The following is a 16,989-nucleotide window of genomic DNA, read 5'->3' as shown; positions in this document are numbered from 1 at the left end:
CTCTTCTTTGGGTTTTTGGGGGGTTAAAAAAACTCATTATGCCAAATATAGCCATTTTACTTCCATAATGTTCTAAACCCTTTTTTTTTTCTTTTTCTTTTTGTTTTCTTTATTACTATGGTACTGTTGTCATTGACACAGATCTCGCATCAGATTCGCAGTACGTTTAAATCTCGTCCGTCTGTTACAGACAAGGTTGTTTATCCCAGTCGTAAGACAGTCAAGTCCAGTTTACATATACGCAACCAACATGATAGTAGTTCTGCCACTTCAGGCCTTCAGATGCCTGTGGCACCTCATTATGTCCCACCGCGAGCACCTATTGTCTTGTGCCATGGGCTTTATGGATTTGATAAAATTGGGCCAGATGCATTACCTTTGTTTCAGATCCAGTATTGGGGAGGCATTGAGAACGAGTTGGCCAAGTTAGGTGCTAAAGTGATTGTGACAAAAGTACCAGCTACAGGCAGTATTTGGGTGAGAGCACAAACATTGAATTCTATTCTGACATCAATCATGGAAGGTCAAGATGTGAATTTTGTAGCTCATTCAATGGTAAGCAATAATCCTGTCATCATGTCACTCAACATCCAAAAAAAAAAAAAAAAAAAAAGGGAGGACTGGATTGTCGCTATCTTATTTCACATATACCAAATCGACACTACAAAGTCAATTCATTAACTACCATATCAACACCTCACCGTGGATCCCCTGTGATGGACTGGTTTCGAGATCATGTAGGTGTAGGGATGGCTGGTGCATTGGCGGCTGCATTTGAGAAATACGAATCTGTTCCTCCTGCTCTTCTTTCACCATTAACACAGAAACAAACGAGCTGGTCTCTTTTACCGAGTATGAAGCAATTCATTCGATTGTTAGACACAGAAGCCTATCATAACCTGAGCACAGACTACTGCAAAAATTACTTTAATCCAAATACCCCTAATGATCCTCATGTTGCTTATTATTCTTATGGTGCAAAAGCCACATTTCCTTCTTGGTCTGTCTTTAATCTATCTTCACAATGGATTAAAGAAAAAGAAGGTATTAATGATGGACTGGTGAGTGTAGAAAGTGCTCAATGGGGTACGTATATCAAGACATTAGAAGCAGATCACTGGGATCTTAATGGACAAAGGTAAAGAAATACACTTTATAGCCTATCAAACTCATAAGAAACACACACTAGATATCGATGGCGATATGCAAAGCCTTTTATAGACAAGTCCAAGTTTGATACCATTGATTTCTATATGGAATTAGCTACTCGTTTGTACCAACAAGGGCATTAATACGGAGTTTATAAAGTGTATGCAACACGAGTCATTTATATTTCTCTCTCTCTTTTTTTTTTCCTCTTTTTCTTTTGAAGTATGTCTTTAAACTTCAAGAAGAAGCATGCTGGTAAAGAGCGTCAAGGCTCAAGTCCTGCTGGTTCACAGACATTTGAGGATGATGAATACTTCAGAGTCATTGAAGGCATCAAGAAAGTCTATAAACAAAAATAAAACCTTTAGAAGTCACTTATAATTTTGAAGGTAAAACAAGTCGATGCATTCTTTTGTTGTTCATCACACGCTTTAGGATTTCATTCTGCTCCTTTAACTGATTCGGATATTGAAGCAAAGCCTATTGTGCTTCTCATTGGCCAATATTCCACTGTAATGTTCATTATAGCTGTATATTATTTCTTATAGTCTTGATTAGGGTAAAACGACATTTATTCGTTATTTGTTAGACAAGTCCTATCCAGGAGAACATATCGGTGTTGAGCCAACAACAGATCGATTTGTGTCTGTCATGCATGGAACTGAAGAGCGGGTCATTCCAGGTAATGCTGCAGCTGTAAATCAAGAATTACCCTTTCGAGGTCTCAATCGATTTGGACAAGCCTTTTTATCTCGATTTCAGGTACATAAAGATAGGATCAAAAGCCAGTTTTGACTAATTTGTTTAGGTCTCTCAAACCAATTCACCTGTATTAGAGAATATGACTATCATTGACACACCTGGTATTTTAGCAGGCGATAAACAATTGATCGAGCGTGGTTATGACTTCACCCAAGTGATTGAATGGTTTGCTGAACGGGCAGACTTGATCTTGTTGATGTTTGATTCGCATAAACTGGATATCTCGAATGAATTCAAGATGGCTATCCATAGCTTACGTGGTCAAGAAGAAAAAGTGCGTGTGGTTCTGAACAAATCAGACATGGTCAGTCAACAACAATTGATGCGTGTCTATGGTGCCATGATGTGGTCTTTGGGTAAAGTTGTCCAGACACCTGAAGTCATGCGTGTCTATCTCAGCAGTTTCTGGACCGAGAAACCACCGAATTGCTTTGAGGATTGTCGAGAATTGATTGAGGCAGAATCCAAAGATCTGTTGCGAGACCTAAAAGAACTCAGGAGAAATGCTGCTATTCGTAAAATCAATGAGATTGTCAAGCGAGCTCGTTTAGCCCGTGTACATGCCTTGATTGTCTCGAGTCTCAAAAAAGAACTGCCGTCTATGTTTGGTAAGCGCAAGAAGCAAGAAGCACTCTTGAAGAACTTGGATCAAGAATTCATCAAGATTCAGAACAAATACCATCTTCCTGCTGGTGATTTCCCTAACCCAGAACGATTTAGACAAAACTTGGCCTTGTATGATATTGATAAATTCAAGAATTTAAAAGAAGATTTGATTAAATCTGTTGATGAGGTAAAGCAATGCGTTTAGAAAAGACAACTCAGTTTTTTTTTTTTTTTTTTTTTTTTTTTTTTTTTTTTTTGGGTTAGGCTTTAGGAACAGATTTGCCTCGTTTGATGTCTCAATTCCCTACAGGTAATCCTGAACTTCAACAGAGTGAGAGAAACCCATTCCAGGATGCCATGTTGCCTGGTCCTGGTGAAGTCCCTCCTTCTTACTGGCATTTTGATTCCATTGACAAGAATGCCTATCTTCATCGATTCCAACAATTAGGTCCTCGTGAGGGTAAAGTGTCTGGTGCTGATGTGAAACCAATTTTGATGGAAAGTGGGTTAGCTAATGAACAACTCGCTCAAATATGGCGACTCTCTGATTTTGATAATGATGGTTATATGGATTTAGATGAGTTTTGTATTGCCATGCATCTGATTAAAGCAGTGCAAAATGGAGCTCAATTACCAGAAAAACTACCTAGTACCTTATTGCCCAATCGAAAGTTTTAATAAATCAAGAAACAGCCACTAACCAGGCAATGATCAGATAAAACAAGAATAATGGGTATACAGCCAATGCACGTCGATTGGCTAAATGCGCCTTTGATTCTGATAAGAATCCTACAGAAGCTAATGATGATATGAGTGACTATGCCCTAGTAGCATCAATACGTACCATAAGTAGACCATGCAAATGCAATCAAAGAACTAGGCACACGAAACCAAACAGCTTCAATAAAGATACCAATGATGGCTACTACCACTAAAGGGAAAATACAATATCCAATCACACAAACAGACTGAAAGAATGAACTATGGTACAGAAATATCAGTCTATATGTATCAATCATGTCTCTCTTTACTTACACAGATCCACCAAGTAACTTGGCATTCATGGTGACCACAGCAGCACCTAACCAAACAATCACAAACACACCAGTGAAAATAGGCACAGACTGATCTGAAGGAACACTTGTACTCAATGTACTATAGACGATAAATGACCTTTGTTATATCTAAGCATACACTTACATGGCCAAGGCCAAACAAAGGATCAAAGGACCCCATAAATCCCAATCTTTTAGTACACTACGGTCGCCTTTTGGGTGTAATACTTGTTGCAGTTTTCTACCTACTTGTTTAACATCACGAAGCTGTCTCATTAGAAAACAGTTTGTTTTGAGGTGCTTACAATTGTCACAGAAACAGGTTCATCTAGCGTATCTTCTCCTGTGTAGTATTCTGTTGTTGCTTGCTGTTGTTGTTGTGGGGGTGGTTGAACACTGGAACCAATAGAACCACTTAGGTTAGCAAAGGGGTTAACTAATGAAGATGGTTTTGTAGAAGATTGACCCGTCAAATCAACATCAGGTTCAATACTTCTATCTTGTTCATAAAACCCAAAGTCATCACTTTGGCGCGCAAAAGGATTATCGTATTGTTCTTGTTGATGGGTATGTGACAACATAAAGAAAGAGAAAGAAGGTAGTACTTTTAAATAAGCGCATTCTCTTTATTTTTTTTTATTTTTATTTTATTTTATTTTATTTTTTTTTTTTTTTTTTGCATGTATCGATTGAAAGGTCTGTCAAGACTTCTTGTACAGCAAAAGAAGCTCCTGTTTCTCAGTAGTACTGCTTGTTTATCAGCAGCGACAGTAGGATTCACATGGCATGAATCAGACACACAAGCACGCCATATAGCACTTGCACTCCAAAGAGTCAGCGTAGCATCCGATATTGGTATTCGGGTAGCACTCGATTACAAATGGACAGAATTAAGATCGCATCGATCAGAGCAAGATCAGATAGAAGCCAAACAACAGTGTCATCAACGATGTGCCGATCGTGTCTTGATAGGTCTTCAAAAACTAGGTGGCATCTATGTCAAATTAGGTCAACATGTGTCTGCCATGACATACATCTTGCCTGATGAATGGACCCGTACATTGTCTGCTTTACAGGATCGATGTGAGCCTAGTTTGAAGCAAGACATTGAAGACATGTTTTTTCAGGACTATGGCTATCCCATGGACTATGTCTTTGAAGAATTTGATTGGCATCCATTGGGTGTGGCTAGTCTGGCCCAAGTCCACAAGGCAAAATTAAGGCATGGCAACAGGGACTGGGTGGCTGTCAAATTCCAACATCCTCGCTTAGATGAATTCTGTCGCATTGATCTACAAACAGTGTCATTTATTATCCATAGTATTAAGCGCATTTTTCCTGAATTTGGATTTGAATGGATCTTGCAAGAGATGCAAGAGAGTTTACCTCAAGAAATGAATTTCGAAAGAGAAGCCGCCAATGCAGCTCAATTAGAACAGAATTTTGCCCATTATCCAACTGCTTTGGTGGTGCCTAAAGTAATATGGGCCAAAAGACGTATCCTCTGCATGGAATGTAAAGTAATTCTCATCCACATTCAATACTGATCATGTATTTAGTTATTCAAGGAGCACGTATTGATGATCTTGAATTTATGCTGAAGCATGGCATTGATTCAAGTAATGTATCTACCGAGATTACAGAGATTTTCTCTAAAATGATGTTTATTGATGGGTAAATCATCCTTGCTTTGAGTCAATAAGCTTACTTTTTTCTCCTCTTTTTTTTTTTTAAAAAAAAAAAACTATGATAGATTTGTGCATTGTGATCCTCGTAAGTCTAGCAGAATAGATGCTTATTCACTTATTGAGTCGCATAGATCCAGGCAATATCTTGATTCGCCCAGCCAAGGATCCTCAATCTAAATTTAACTTTGATCTTGTCCTACTGGATCATGGTCTTTATCGTACATTACCAGACCAATTACGAACAGACTATGCTCACTTATGGACATCCCTTATTCGAGGGGATGAAGAAGGTATCCGCACTTATGCTCTTCGAGTAGGGTGCACAGACCATCGGTTGTTTGCTTCCTTATTAACAGGTCGAGAATGGTCTACTATCCAAGCTGCTGATTTATCCTCGGATCGAACAGAGACTGAAGTCAGTCGAGTCACGGGTAGAGCCAAGCATTTCGTGATCCGTATCTATGATATTTTAGAGACCTTGCCTCGGGTTGTCTTATTGCTGCTCAAAACAAGTGATTTACTACGAGGATTAGATGAAAGCCTAAGAAAGTCGGAGGATAAATACATGACTTATGCATTGACGGGCAAGTTTTGTGCAGAAGCAGTCTGGATGGATGCCAAAGCCAATCTGTTAGAGCGTATTCATACATCAGGTTGGTGGGATTGTTTGGTCTGGATTCGACATTTGATACGTGCTTGGTGGGAATATCAAAGCCTTGAGGTTGGTTTATGGGCCTATCGATTTCAATCAAACACAAGAGAGAAATGGGCTCTTATTTGGCATCGAGGTACCATGCTTCAAAATCAAAAAAAGAGACTAGAGGCACAAAAAGAGCTTTTTATAGAATAAAATATGATCAAAAACCATAAGCTTTCATAGCAGCAGCTAAGTTTGCCTTTGCTTGATCAAGAGCAACACTTTTAAATTGCATAATTGCATTCAAAGAGGCTTCATTATGTGTACCATCTATATCATTGTTTTAGTATTCATACTTTTTGTTATGATGATTGCATACCGAGAGCAGCAGGAGGGTCCATGACCTGCACACCAGTAGGAAGGGCAAGTAAAGTTTGAGCTAGATTTTAATTAGTTTGTTAATTGACAAAATAGTTGGCTTACTATTTCTTGTCTCATCTATGATTAAAGTCAAGAAGGCTTCAACTACTGTGTGAATAGGTGTCTTGGGTGAATGCTTGATGATATTAACAAATGAAGGCTCGTCTTTGTGCTTTTCTTCATCAGTGATATTAATCAACAATGGTGTTTCTATTCAAGTCAGTAGAGATGATAGTTATGCACGTATACTTTACCAACCCAATAAGGGCAAATAGCATTTACACGCACATTGCAAATCTGTGGCATCAAAGCAAATGAGCGTGTATAGCCAACCACAGCAAATTTAGATGCAGCATAACTTGAAATAAATCTAAAGAAATTGATATATGCACTCTCAAAACAATGTACTTACGGGGAAGAGTAGAAACCAGCAACAGAAGCTGTATTGACAATGACTCCACCTCCTCTTTTGGCCATATGCAAAAGAGCCACTTTTGTCCCTTTAATGATAGATATCGTATTGACATCAAAGATTCTTTCATCTTTTTCATCTACAAAACACCATATTAATCACCATTTTTTTCTTCCTTATGATAGCTTGCCATCTAAAGGACCAAACATAGAATTAGCACCTTCACCAATACCAGCATTTAAAAATGCAATCTAAGCCATGCATTAGGGGGTTTGTTTATATAGAACATAAACGTTACATCGACACCACCAAACGCTTGTTCAGCTAATTGAAATAACGCCTTATTGTCACTGTACTTTGTCACGTCTACACGCATGAATGCAGCGACTTGGGCACCTGCTCTGTCAGATGCTTTAATAAGAATTTCATGATAAATCCATGAACAGTTACTCTTTATTATAGGTATCTATGACTGATTGTCCTAGTTCTTGATTTAAATCACCTATAACAACCTTGGCACCAAGCTTCACAAGTGTATCAGCCACAGCTTTACCAATACCAGAAGCAGCACCAGTTAATACAGCCACTTTACCATGAACAGAGGAATATTGATCAAAAGTCATTTTATCAAAATAGAAGAAAAATAAAGAGAAAGAAAGAAAAAGGGGACGCAATTGTATGTTTATATAGTCTGTTGATTCTAATACAATCACGCATATGTAGCAATATAACCTTTTTTTATTTTGTTTTATGCAGAATTAGCTTGTTTAGTATTATTAAGCATATTCAGAGTGATACGAATTAAGTTCACAGACACAATGCAATCAAAATAGAAATCTAAGTAGCATGGTAAGGGTTATTTTGTGGTTGTTGTTGCTGATGTCCGATATACACATCCCAATCAGACCAATTCAGACTAGAAGGAGGTAGTGTTGTGTTTGATACATGTACATTAGAATCATAAGTAGCTGTATAGGCTTGTGGTGCCTGTGGTAAAGTATAGGTCGTAGGCTGATAGTTACTGGATGGTGGGACACCATAATGATGGGGCATGGTAAAATCAAAATGGTCGTGAGAAATGGATCGAGAATGAGATGATATGACGTGCTGTGAAGTAATACTATTCAACTGATCTAGGGAAATAGAGCGATGATGTGTAAAATGACCTGTAGAATGTGGGCGATAATTTTGAGAATAATTAGCAGTGTGTTGTTGTGGTTCAGTATAATTAATAGAATGCTGGTAATGTTCTTGTTGTTCTTGATTTTGATAATGCTCTTTTTGCTGCTCTTGATAATGCTGTTGTTGTTGTTCTTGACTGGAACATGGTCGATCCATAATAATCCCAATATCTGATTGAATATCTGGTGTAAGGCCACCAACAATGCTCGTATTTATCATTCGGTGATGAACATATTGTGCTTTAGGAATTTGAACAACAGGTTCCTGAATTGGCTGTACAGCAGGCTGATTAGACACAGATAAAGGTGATGCAATTGGTTGCAGATCGCCTTCAACTGGTTCACCGTCTTGGTCAAACAAACCATTGATAGAACCCAACATATTTAAGATTTCGGCTGCTCTCGGAGCAAGGCCTTTACCCGCTATGGATTGAATGAGTTCAATAGATCGTTTATAGGCTCGAATATTGCTTCCACTTTTATCACGTAATGCATTCGATAGATACACAAGCGATGCTTGAAACAAAGCATATACAAAATAGCCTGGTGCACAATAAAGATGGTAATAAGACGGTGTCCAATCTCTACCTTCTCGTTGCTGAAGAGTTCCATAAAGCATATCAGCCGCATCTGTACATGCTTTCACTGATGCATCCACAATCGATTTTAAACCTGGGTATTTCTTTGTACAAAGTTGAGTGAATGGTCGATGCAAAAGTATAAATACTGTATGATGATAGACTTGAAGGTTGTCTATAAGATATGATAAGCTCATGTTGCCATACTTGTCTATTTACTTACGTTTATCAATATCAGCCAAATAAACACCATCAAAAGGTTCGTCCAGCGAACTTCTCCAGTTTTTTAGACGACGTTCAAAGACTGCCAAGATAGTAGGATCATCAAGACCAGCATTTGAATTAGCAATCTTTGCGTTAGGAGCATACAATGCTTTCAGGATCCTTCCAAGAATTTCGCATAATTTGATCATCAAAATAAACGAGCGATATATGGGTTGGCCCGGTGGATCAGAACCATCCTCGTCTTCAATTTCATAAGGTGAAGGTAAATCTGTATCAAAATCTCGGTCCAAAATCGTCAAGGGTTTTCCTGCACGAGCACTGAGACATCGGTCAATCACATAACAAGAGTAAAAGACTCGGTGACGAATTTCAATCTCGGAGCGAGGAAGATTCCAATTGACACATGAACGATGAAGGCCTAAATCTTGTGCCATTCGGATTGCACTTCCTGCTGTACACCATTGCATAGACTCAACATCGCCTTCGTCCATGTCTAGATACAAAACCATCAAAAGAGATGCTTGAACGTAACAGAGTCTAGATCGGTCTGAATCTCTCAATCGTTTCATTACTTTTCTAAAATACATGTCACCAAATTCACTGGCGTCCTTGACTAGATCAGGCAAACGTTGGCTTGCAAAACGAAAGGTCAAGGCAAGCACAGCCTGCATCAGGAGAAAGGGCGAGTCATTGGATGACATGTTGTGGTACTGCTCCAAAAACTTCTTTTTGTGAACAACAGGTAAAATACAATGCATGTGTGTAAAATATCTATCCTTGTTAGACGCAGGTAAACAAGCAGTTGTACTTACAAGCCAATGATTTTATCCAATTGATGCTTAGCAGGCTTCTTGTTGTAAGCCGGTGTTTTTATCATAGATATTGGGGTTCGACTAGAAGGCCCCCGCATGCATAAGCCAACATCAAGCAATGTGTCTGATCTACCCTGTGTAGATTTTTCCGTACTAACAAACATAACCTCGTCTTGAGACATCATTTTGAGCATCACATCTTTTCTTCCAGGCCAAGGAATAGCTGACTGTGACTTAAAGATGTTTTGGTCAAATAGTTTTAAACCAGCAGAAGATTGGCCAACGTATTTGATTGAATCATAATCTCTTGGTTGCACAGGATCAAAATCACGTTCGTCTTCGTCTTCCGAAGAAGATTCGGTGTCATTGAGTGGAGAAGGGATTGCATGCCCATCATATTGAAAACCATTCTTTTCTAGTTCTTTAATAGAGCATTGGGTGAGAGCAATCAAAAGTGTTTCCATTTTTTTGCATTTTTTTTCCAAGTTATCTACGTATCTGAAGAGGAATTATGTTTAGATAAGCAAAACAAAATAAATCAGATACATACGCACTAGGAGGCCCTCGCTTTTTTCTAACTGTCTGAAATTCACAATTATAGCCCCACTATAGAATGCATTAGTTGATTTTTTTTCTCAAATGAAAAAAAAAGGAAGTCTTACAGCTCGACAGTTGGAACAAGGTGTTGAAACATCAGCATCACACCGAGATTTTCTTTTTCGACAAAAATCGCAACTTCGTTTAGCCCGAGTTCGTTTAAGAGGACCTTTTTTAGACAAATCGTATCCTTCATTCGATTGCTGTTGAGAAAAAGTGTGAAAAGCGTCCATTTATAGATTCATTTCTCAATATTGTAAAACAAAAACAAAAAGAAAAGAAAAGAAAAGATACAAGGTATTCTTTTTGTGTTCGACAATCTTAGTTTTAATTTTTTTTATTTTATTTTTCTATTGGCGATGTACAATCCAGATCAACGACAGTGTGCTTGCTGAGGAAGTTGAAGGGAATCGCGAAAAGGTATATTATGGAGCACTTTCGATTTTGGTATCAATACAGGCAGTTGATTTTCTTGTCTATAACGAACAAGTTGTTTAACAGAAACATCTTGCTCGATCTATAAGTTGGTATAGAAGAGAGGAATTGCGTTTAACTATTTAGTCCTACGTATAATTTAAATAGATGAAAGACGAGACCTCATTTTCACTCTTGCTGTCTAATATTTGTTGACTGGGGACTTGCTTATTTGATTTATATCTATAGATAAGCTCTTGAATTTCATTGTCTTTGTTGTCTAACAGATCTTGATATTCTTGTTTCAGGATACGGGTTTCCTTCATGTGTTGTTCAACGAGTTTTTGATGTGACACAGTAATCTAAATGCTGATAAGTCATGCTGTTATAGATGTCGAATTCACTTGCCTTGTTTGTATGTTCTAGGCTCTCTGTTATTCTTCTGAGTTCTTGTTTGTCTTGGACAGAATGTTCCTATTGTCTTTTTGTCCATTACCCTGTTCTCTTATACATTTTTTTTTACAACTAATTCTATTTTTATATTTGTATATGTGTATGTGTATTACCTGCATCTCATTTAGTTTTTCATGTAATACAATACAGTCAGCCATTTGCGATTCTAGTTGTGTCTCAAGATGTTGGTTTTGTCCACGTTGTGTGGCGAGTTCTGTTTCTAATGATTCAATTCTTTCTATGTATTCAGATTTCATCGCATGAATCAACACGTCTTGATTTTTTAGCTGAATGTTTGCATTGTCTATATCCTGTTTTAGACGAGATTCGTTAGACAATAAAGCTTGAATCTCGATTTGGAGGTGCTTGAATCTTGTAAATAAAACATTTTTTATTGTTATACAAATGCTGTCATTTACCTTTTTGGTAGTTTCATGCTCTGTTGCCAAGTCTGTGTATCTTATCTTTTCTGCTCTCATTTCATCCAACAATATCTGCTCCTAATAGTCAATAGAGTTGATTAAGTTTTGGCACAGTTTATAGCCTCTTTACCTTTTTCAGTGCTTCGTTTTCAAGTATTAGTTTGTTGATCTCTTCGTCCTTTGATTTTATAATGCCTGCATGTTCTTGTTCTATTCGCATGATTGCATTATTCAACTCAAGTCTAAACGATGCCTTTAATTCATCAGCCAAGCTATGTTTCTCTGCCTTTTAACAGAAAATGATCAGCAAGAATATACTTCAATGCTTAAAGCTTACCAATACAGTCTCTAATTCATGTCTGCAATCTTCAAGTTCAGCCTTTAAACTTGTCTAAAAAAAATTTTAATTCATGCAGGCAATTTCAGTCAGTTACCTCATTTTTCTTTTGGCTACATTCAAGCTGCTCGATTTCAAATCGATGAGACTTGACAAGAGTATCCATTTCATCCTATAGTTTAGTAAATAACCTCGTTTTCTGGCTACAGACACTACTTGCTTTTAAAATTTGCTTCAACTCTTCCTTTTCTTGTCTAGACTCGTTTTTTAATGATTCAATGGTCTCTCTGAACTGTGTTTCTGCAAGCTCAAATTCCTTGTAGATATAAGCTTTTGTTTAGTTTCATCCATGAACTTACTTTGACTTTTTGACTTAGAGTTTCTCGAAATTCTTGCTCCAAATCATTTGATGCCGCTATTTCTTTTAAACGTGTCTCATACTCTACTCGTAGTTGAGCTGTACTTTCAGTATGTTGAGCGTTCAATTGTTGCGTTAATGCTGTCAACCTGGTTTGATGTGATCGATGCATATCCTACAATTCAAATTGAATAAAACACATATAGTCAAACAAGTTGCTGACCTGAATATTGTCTCTCATCTCATCCATGTCTTTGATTAATTTCTGAATTGTTCTTTCTCTTTCAAACACCACTTGTTTTTCAGTTTCCATTCTCTCTTGCATCTTTTGCAATGTCTCTTCTGACTTTTCTTCAGCTGCGGCATGTTGTTGCATTAATGCAAGCTTTTCTTTAGCGAATTCTTCATGTGATTGTTTGATTTGTGCTTCATATCTTTCAATCAACAATAGTTCTTTTTCTTGAAATGCATTGATTCTTTCTTCCATATCATTCACAGATGTTGAAGATGAAGCATATTCAATATCACTTGTATTATTTTGAGTTGAACTACTTTCTTGCGATTGAGGGATGATGTTCATATGATAAAGCTTCTGGTTTTCATCCAGCTCATATTGCAACTGTTGTAATTTACTTTCCAACAGTTTAAGATTTGTTTCTTTTTCAGCTAATTGCTCCTCTTTTTCTTTAAGCACTATTTGCATTTTAGTATTCTATTGTAAGAAAAAGTAATGAGAACATATTATCATTGACTATAAAAGTAAAGTCACCTTGTCTTTCAGTGCCTCAACGCGTATCACAGATTCTGTCGATCTTTGTGTTGAGCTTGGTATACTAGAAGTAGAATTTCTTTTGCTGGCCGAAATAAGCTTTTTACTAGTTTGGTTGATTGGTTTATTTTCAGTACCATGTGTGGACAACAAAAGGCTATTTCGTTTGTTTGTGGGCGTTGTAGGGGTGTTTGACGTATTTGTTTGTGTCGTATGCTTCATTTTAGTTGCTACAGGTGATGATCGAGTAACATCATCTGTATGAGCTTGACTTGACTGAGAGCGACTTGTTTTCGAGGGTTTTTTGATTAGAGATGATGCAGGTGATATGAGGGAAGAGCGACGTGTTGTTTGTATAGTAGGATGCGTTGAAATAGGTGTGATGGGCGGGGTTCTTTTCTTTGCATTAGATGTGGTGGATGTGCTTTTTACACCTGCTGCTTCAAGTGAAGATAAACGTTTACTTGAGGCATTAATTGAAGCATTTTTCGAAGCAGTAGCAGTTGTCATCTTATGTGCTTATTATATATGCAAATATGTACAGTTAAATAACACTAGAAGAAAAGAGAAAAGGAAAAAGAAAGACAATGACACAAATTAAATTTGGCGCTAATTAAATTACTTTTTTCAGAACAAAGTTTACTAGCTACATTGTACCTTGCTTACTCCCTTTCTTTTCTTTTTTTTTTCTTGTTCGCTTTTCGCTTCTTCATTGGTAGTAATGTAGGGCTACGTGCTGCGTATGTGCTATGTAGAATGGTAGTTTTTCATTTGGTTTGAGTTCCACAAAAAAGAATCGAAGCACAGTCGAGGCATAGTGGAACTAATCTACTTGCGTTTATATATTTTTAAAAATAGAACATCTGGTTGTTATTCTGATACGGTGCCTCGGATATCAAACGCAAGTAAATGAAAAAGCCTCTTGTTTATGAAACTGGCTCATAAAATTTGTCTATTGCGTTGAAATAGCAAACAACGGTTACGCTTAGAGCAGAAAACTAGCTATGAACAAGTTACACAACAATGACAGAAAAACCGGTGCTGAGACAATTACCAAAGAGAGGATTTTACATGATCTGGAAGCTTGTTAGGAAAATATAGACATTATTTTTATAAAGTTACTAGTAACACCAAACGCATTGCAGAGCTCTTAATCCAACTCTAAGGCTTATACTATTCATTAGCATTTATATGCCATTTTAATAAAAAGAAGCAATACTTGTATCAGAACTTCTGCGAACCAAATAGAAAACACGCCTATAAACAATATCACAAACACACTTTTCAAACTTTTTACTAATGTATATCGGTATAGAATGCTATAAAATACTTAAAAAGTCAAAGGTCGATAAACAGCACGCATCTCTTTGTTTTTTCGCAATTTAAATGATTCATTTTATTGTCCCTTATTTCTCTAAGCCAAGTCCCCCCTTTTTTATAATTCATGTTCTCCTATGCATGAAGGCTCTAATAAGATCATGACTGAAAAGTCAACGTTACAAGAAGCAAAGCGGAATTTCATCCTCTGACTTTTTTTTCCTTCTTGCTTTTTTTTTCTCTCTCTCTGTACAATGTCCTTTGAAATAATAGCAGCACAACAGAGTAAGATTCCCTTACGAGCTCACCTTGCACTGGAAACAATGCAAAAACGCCAAATAAGTACAGGAGACCTTATAAAAATCAAAAAACAAGATCGGGTTTGTTGTGTTTGTGATCTATCTTGTACTAACGATCGACCTGCTAGATCGTGTTTGGTATTGCCTGGCCATCACTAACAGTGCCTACCCAAGGTAAATCAGACATGCGATCGCACATTTTTCCACAGGCTCACTCACTCGCTTTTCGAACAAAGGCGTTGAACTAAGCTCTACTTCGAGACTTAGTGGTGCTTTTGCATTGGGAGATATGGTCGATATTGAAGCAGTCGAGAACGCCTATATAGAAGCAACACATATCCAGATTGAATTTGTCTCTACACCTCATTTTGAAAAAGACCAGAGTTTGATGATCTATTTAAAAGAACTGTTGGGTAACTTGATTTGCCATCCAAAAAGCCGTCATTAAAAACAGAATAGTGGAACAAAAATATGTCACTGCATCCCAATGGATAGACTTTAATTATGCCGGGGAACATTGTAGGATCAAACTTGTCGATATTTCATCCACACATGCTTCAGATCTCTTGTTAGTCACACAAGACACAAAGTTGAGTCTGACATCAACACCTAGTATCAACACAAAACCAGTACATACTGTGGGTTATGAAAGCATTGGAGGACTCGAAAAACAGATTGAGATTGTTCGAGAAATGATTGAAACACCACTTAAACAGCCCGAGCTTTTTCTCAAGTATGGACTCAAACCACCAAAGGGCGTCTTGTTGTTTGGTCCTCCTGGTACTGGCAAGACATTGATTGCAAGAGCAGTTGCACATGAAACAGGCGCCCATGCTATCATTGTCAATGGTCCTGAAATTATCAGTAAATTTTATGGTGAGACAGAACAAAGGTTACGGGACTTGTTTGATCAAGCTCATCATCATGCACCTTGTATCATTTTTATTGATGAAATTGATGCTTTGTGTCCTAAACGAGATGAAGCACCAAGCGAGTTAGAGAAGCGTATTGTCACTACCTTACTGACATTGATGGATGGCGCTACAACGCAAAACAACCGTGTTATCGTGTTGGGAGCAACCAATCGACCCAATTCGTTGGATGAAGCATTGCGTCGTCCAGGTAGATTCGATAGAGAAGTGGAAATTGGTATACCTACAGCAGAAGCAAGATTGTCGATTTTCAAGACGATCATGAAAAAGATACCCAACACACTTCAGCCTGAAGAACTGGAAGCGCTGGCCAGTAAATCTCATGGTTATGTAGGTGCAGATATTGCTGCTGTATGTAGAGAAGCTGGCCTGAAATGCATCAAACGCTGTGCTGCTGCATCTGTGGCCACAGACCATCTTACTGTCAACATGGCAGACATGCAAGAAGCGATATCTGAAATTAGACCGAGTGCGATGCGTGAAATCATGCTTGAAGTACCCAAAGTATACTGGTCAGACGTAGGAGGCCAGGCAGATATCAAGCAACGACTGAAAGAGTCTGTGGAATGGCCATTACAACATCCTGAAGCATTCTTGAGACTTGGTATTCGTCCCCCTAAAGGCATACTGCTGTATGGCCCACCAGGTTGTAGTAAGACATTGATGGCAAAAGCACTTGCTACTGAAGCAGGCTCCAATTTTATTGCAGTCAAAGGCCCGGAGCTTTTCAGTAAATGGGTTGGTGAATCTGAGAAAGCAGTACATGAAGTATTTAGAAAAGCAAGGGCTGCTTCTCCTTCTATTGTATTCTTTGATGAAATTGATGCACTGACTGTCAAAAGAGGTTCTTCTGGTGATGGTGGTACTTCTGTAGCAGATCGAGTCTTGTCTCAGTTATTAAACGAGCTTGATGGTGTGGAAGCACTTGTAAATGTGACAGTGGTAGCAGCTACCAATAGACCTGATATTATTGATGATGCCCTGTTGCGTCCTGGCCGAATTGATCGTATTCTTTATGTAGGCCCTCCAGATATCCATTCACGCAAAGAAATCTTTAGAATTCAGACAAGTAAAATGACATGCGATGCAGATGTAGACATTGATTTGATTGCTGCTAAAGTAATGATATAGTCTGTCATAAAACAGTAAACTGATTTTTCTTTATTAGAGTGAAGGCTGCTCTGGTGCAGAAGCAGTGGCTATATGTCAAGAAGCAGCATTGTTCGCTATGGAAGAAGATATCCACATTGATTCAGTCAAGATGAGACATTTCCAAAAAGCGTTAGATACATTTACAAGACGTATTACACCTGAAATGCTTGCATTTTATCGAGACTTTCAAGAAAGGTCTGGATTGCAGAGTGTTTAGTGCTCGGTGTAACGATTTGGTATCTCCATTGTTTAATGGTTCAACAAGCTTTACTGTATACAAACAATTAAAGGGTATTCACATGTTTATTTATGCCTATTTGAACACTTTGCAAGCCATAATTTTTTTATTGTCTCTATAAGTTACACATTACGCCAAGATGCCATATTAAACATAATAATTTAGACTATTTTTGT

The 16,989-nt window shown here is 37.8% G+C and overlaps 8 protein-coding genes across 8 annotated transcripts; 4 read left to right on the top strand and 4 right to left on the bottom strand.

The window, feature by feature from the left end:
- Positions 1 to 282: 282 nt before the first annotated feature.
- B0P05DRAFT_461255 (Alpha/Beta hydrolase protein) lies at positions 283 to 1,142 on the top strand (the record flags this gene model as incomplete). Its single annotated transcript, XM_051574066.1, has 2 exons — positions 283 to 555; positions 615 to 1,142. 2 exons carry the CDS (start codon positions 283 to 285, stop codon positions 1,140 to 1,142), a joined length of 801 nt encoding a protein of 266 aa, XP_051439407.1.
- A 231-nt stretch (positions 1,143 to 1,373) lies between these two features.
- Positions 1,374 to 3,195, top strand: B0P05DRAFT_567941 (P-loop containing nucleoside triphosphate hydrolase protein; the record flags this gene model as incomplete). The annotated part of the gene is made up of 5 exons (XM_051581166.1): positions 1,374 to 1,490; positions 1,539 to 1,661; positions 1,708 to 1,911; positions 1,958 to 2,704; positions 2,782 to 3,195. 5 exons carry the CDS (start codon positions 1,374 to 1,376, stop codon positions 3,193 to 3,195), a joined length of 1,605 nt encoding a protein of 534 aa, XP_051439406.1.
- Positions 3,196 to 3,199: 4 nt separating this feature from the next.
- On the bottom strand, positions 3,200 to 4,153 carry B0P05DRAFT_461133 (Yip1 domain-containing protein; the record flags this gene model as incomplete). The annotated part of the gene is made up of 5 exons (XM_051574055.1): positions 3,200 to 3,315; positions 3,362 to 3,498; positions 3,553 to 3,672; positions 3,718 to 3,839; positions 3,878 to 4,153. 5 exons carry the CDS (start codon positions 4,151 to 4,153, stop codon positions 3,200 to 3,202), a joined length of 771 nt encoding a protein of 256 aa, XP_051439405.1.
- A 99-nt stretch (positions 4,154 to 4,252) lies between these two features.
- On the top strand, positions 4,253 to 6,110 carry B0P05DRAFT_576829 (ABC1 family-domain-containing protein; the record flags this gene model as incomplete). The annotated part of the gene is made up of 5 exons (XM_051581734.1): positions 4,253 to 4,272; positions 4,318 to 5,087; positions 5,132 to 5,246; positions 5,326 to 5,345; positions 5,392 to 6,110. 5 exons carry the CDS (start codon positions 4,253 to 4,255, stop codon positions 6,108 to 6,110), a joined length of 1,644 nt encoding a protein of 547 aa, XP_051439404.1.
- Positions 5,648 to 7,421, bottom strand: B0P05DRAFT_98294 (uncharacterized protein). The gene is made up of 8 exons (XM_051583920.1): positions 7,180 to 7,421; positions 7,028 to 7,130; positions 6,920 to 6,980; positions 6,730 to 6,868; positions 6,572 to 6,687; positions 6,381 to 6,527; positions 6,277 to 6,336; positions 5,648 to 6,227 (listed from the first exon to the last, which is right to left on the bottom strand). Exons 1-8 carry the CDS (start codon positions 7,350 to 7,352, stop codon positions 6,118 to 6,120), a joined length of 909 nt encoding a protein of 302 aa, XP_051439403.1. The 5' UTR covers positions 7,353 to 7,421; the 3' UTR covers positions 5,648 to 6,117.
- A 145-nt stretch (positions 7,422 to 7,566) lies between these two features.
- B0P05DRAFT_582948 (fungal-specific transcription factor domain-containing protein) lies at positions 7,567 to 10,355 on the bottom strand (the record flags this gene model as incomplete). Its single annotated transcript, XM_051582210.1, has 5 exons — positions 7,567 to 8,663; positions 8,712 to 9,484; positions 9,526 to 10,023; positions 10,076 to 10,131; positions 10,188 to 10,355. The coding sequence occupies 5 exons, from the start codon at positions 10,353 to 10,355 to the stop codon at positions 7,567 to 7,569; spliced, it is 2,592 nt and encodes an 863-aa protein (XP_051439402.1).
- A 550-nt stretch (positions 10,356 to 10,905) lies between these two features.
- Positions 10,906 to 13,447, bottom strand: B0P05DRAFT_98045 (uncharacterized protein). The gene is made up of 9 exons (XM_051583919.1): positions 12,876 to 13,447; positions 12,330 to 12,818; positions 12,108 to 12,281; positions 11,969 to 12,064; positions 11,846 to 11,920; positions 11,749 to 11,802; positions 11,542 to 11,697; positions 11,409 to 11,489; positions 10,906 to 11,354 (listed from the first exon to the last, which is right to left on the bottom strand). Exons 1-9 carry the CDS (start codon positions 13,383 to 13,385, stop codon positions 10,971 to 10,973), a joined length of 2,019 nt encoding a protein of 672 aa, XP_051439401.1. The 5' UTR covers positions 13,386 to 13,447; the 3' UTR covers positions 10,906 to 10,970.
- Positions 13,448 to 14,412: 965 nt separating this feature from the next.
- B0P05DRAFT_522772 (P-loop containing nucleoside triphosphate hydrolase protein) lies at positions 14,413 to 16,966 on the top strand. Its single transcript, XM_051576011.1, has 5 exons — positions 14,413 to 14,572; positions 14,620 to 14,665; positions 14,728 to 14,904; positions 14,951 to 16,542; positions 16,592 to 16,966. Exons 1-5 carry the CDS (start codon positions 14,447 to 14,449, stop codon positions 16,790 to 16,792), a joined length of 2,142 nt encoding a protein of 713 aa, XP_051439400.1. The 5' UTR covers positions 14,413 to 14,446; the 3' UTR covers positions 16,793 to 16,966.
- The last annotated feature ends 23 nt before the right edge of the window (positions 16,967 to 16,989 follow it).

The sequence above is a fragment of the Gilbertella persicaria genome (genome assembly GCF_025201335.1).
Source record: "Gilbertella persicaria strain CBS 190.32 chromosome Unknown B0P05scaffold_2, whole genome shotgun sequence".
NCBI lineage: Eukaryota > Fungi > Mucoromycota > Mucoromycetes > Mucorales > Choanephoraceae > Gilbertella > Gilbertella persicaria.
Note: the sequence above shows the minus strand (reverse complement) of the source record. Positions and strands in the feature narration are given on the sequence as shown.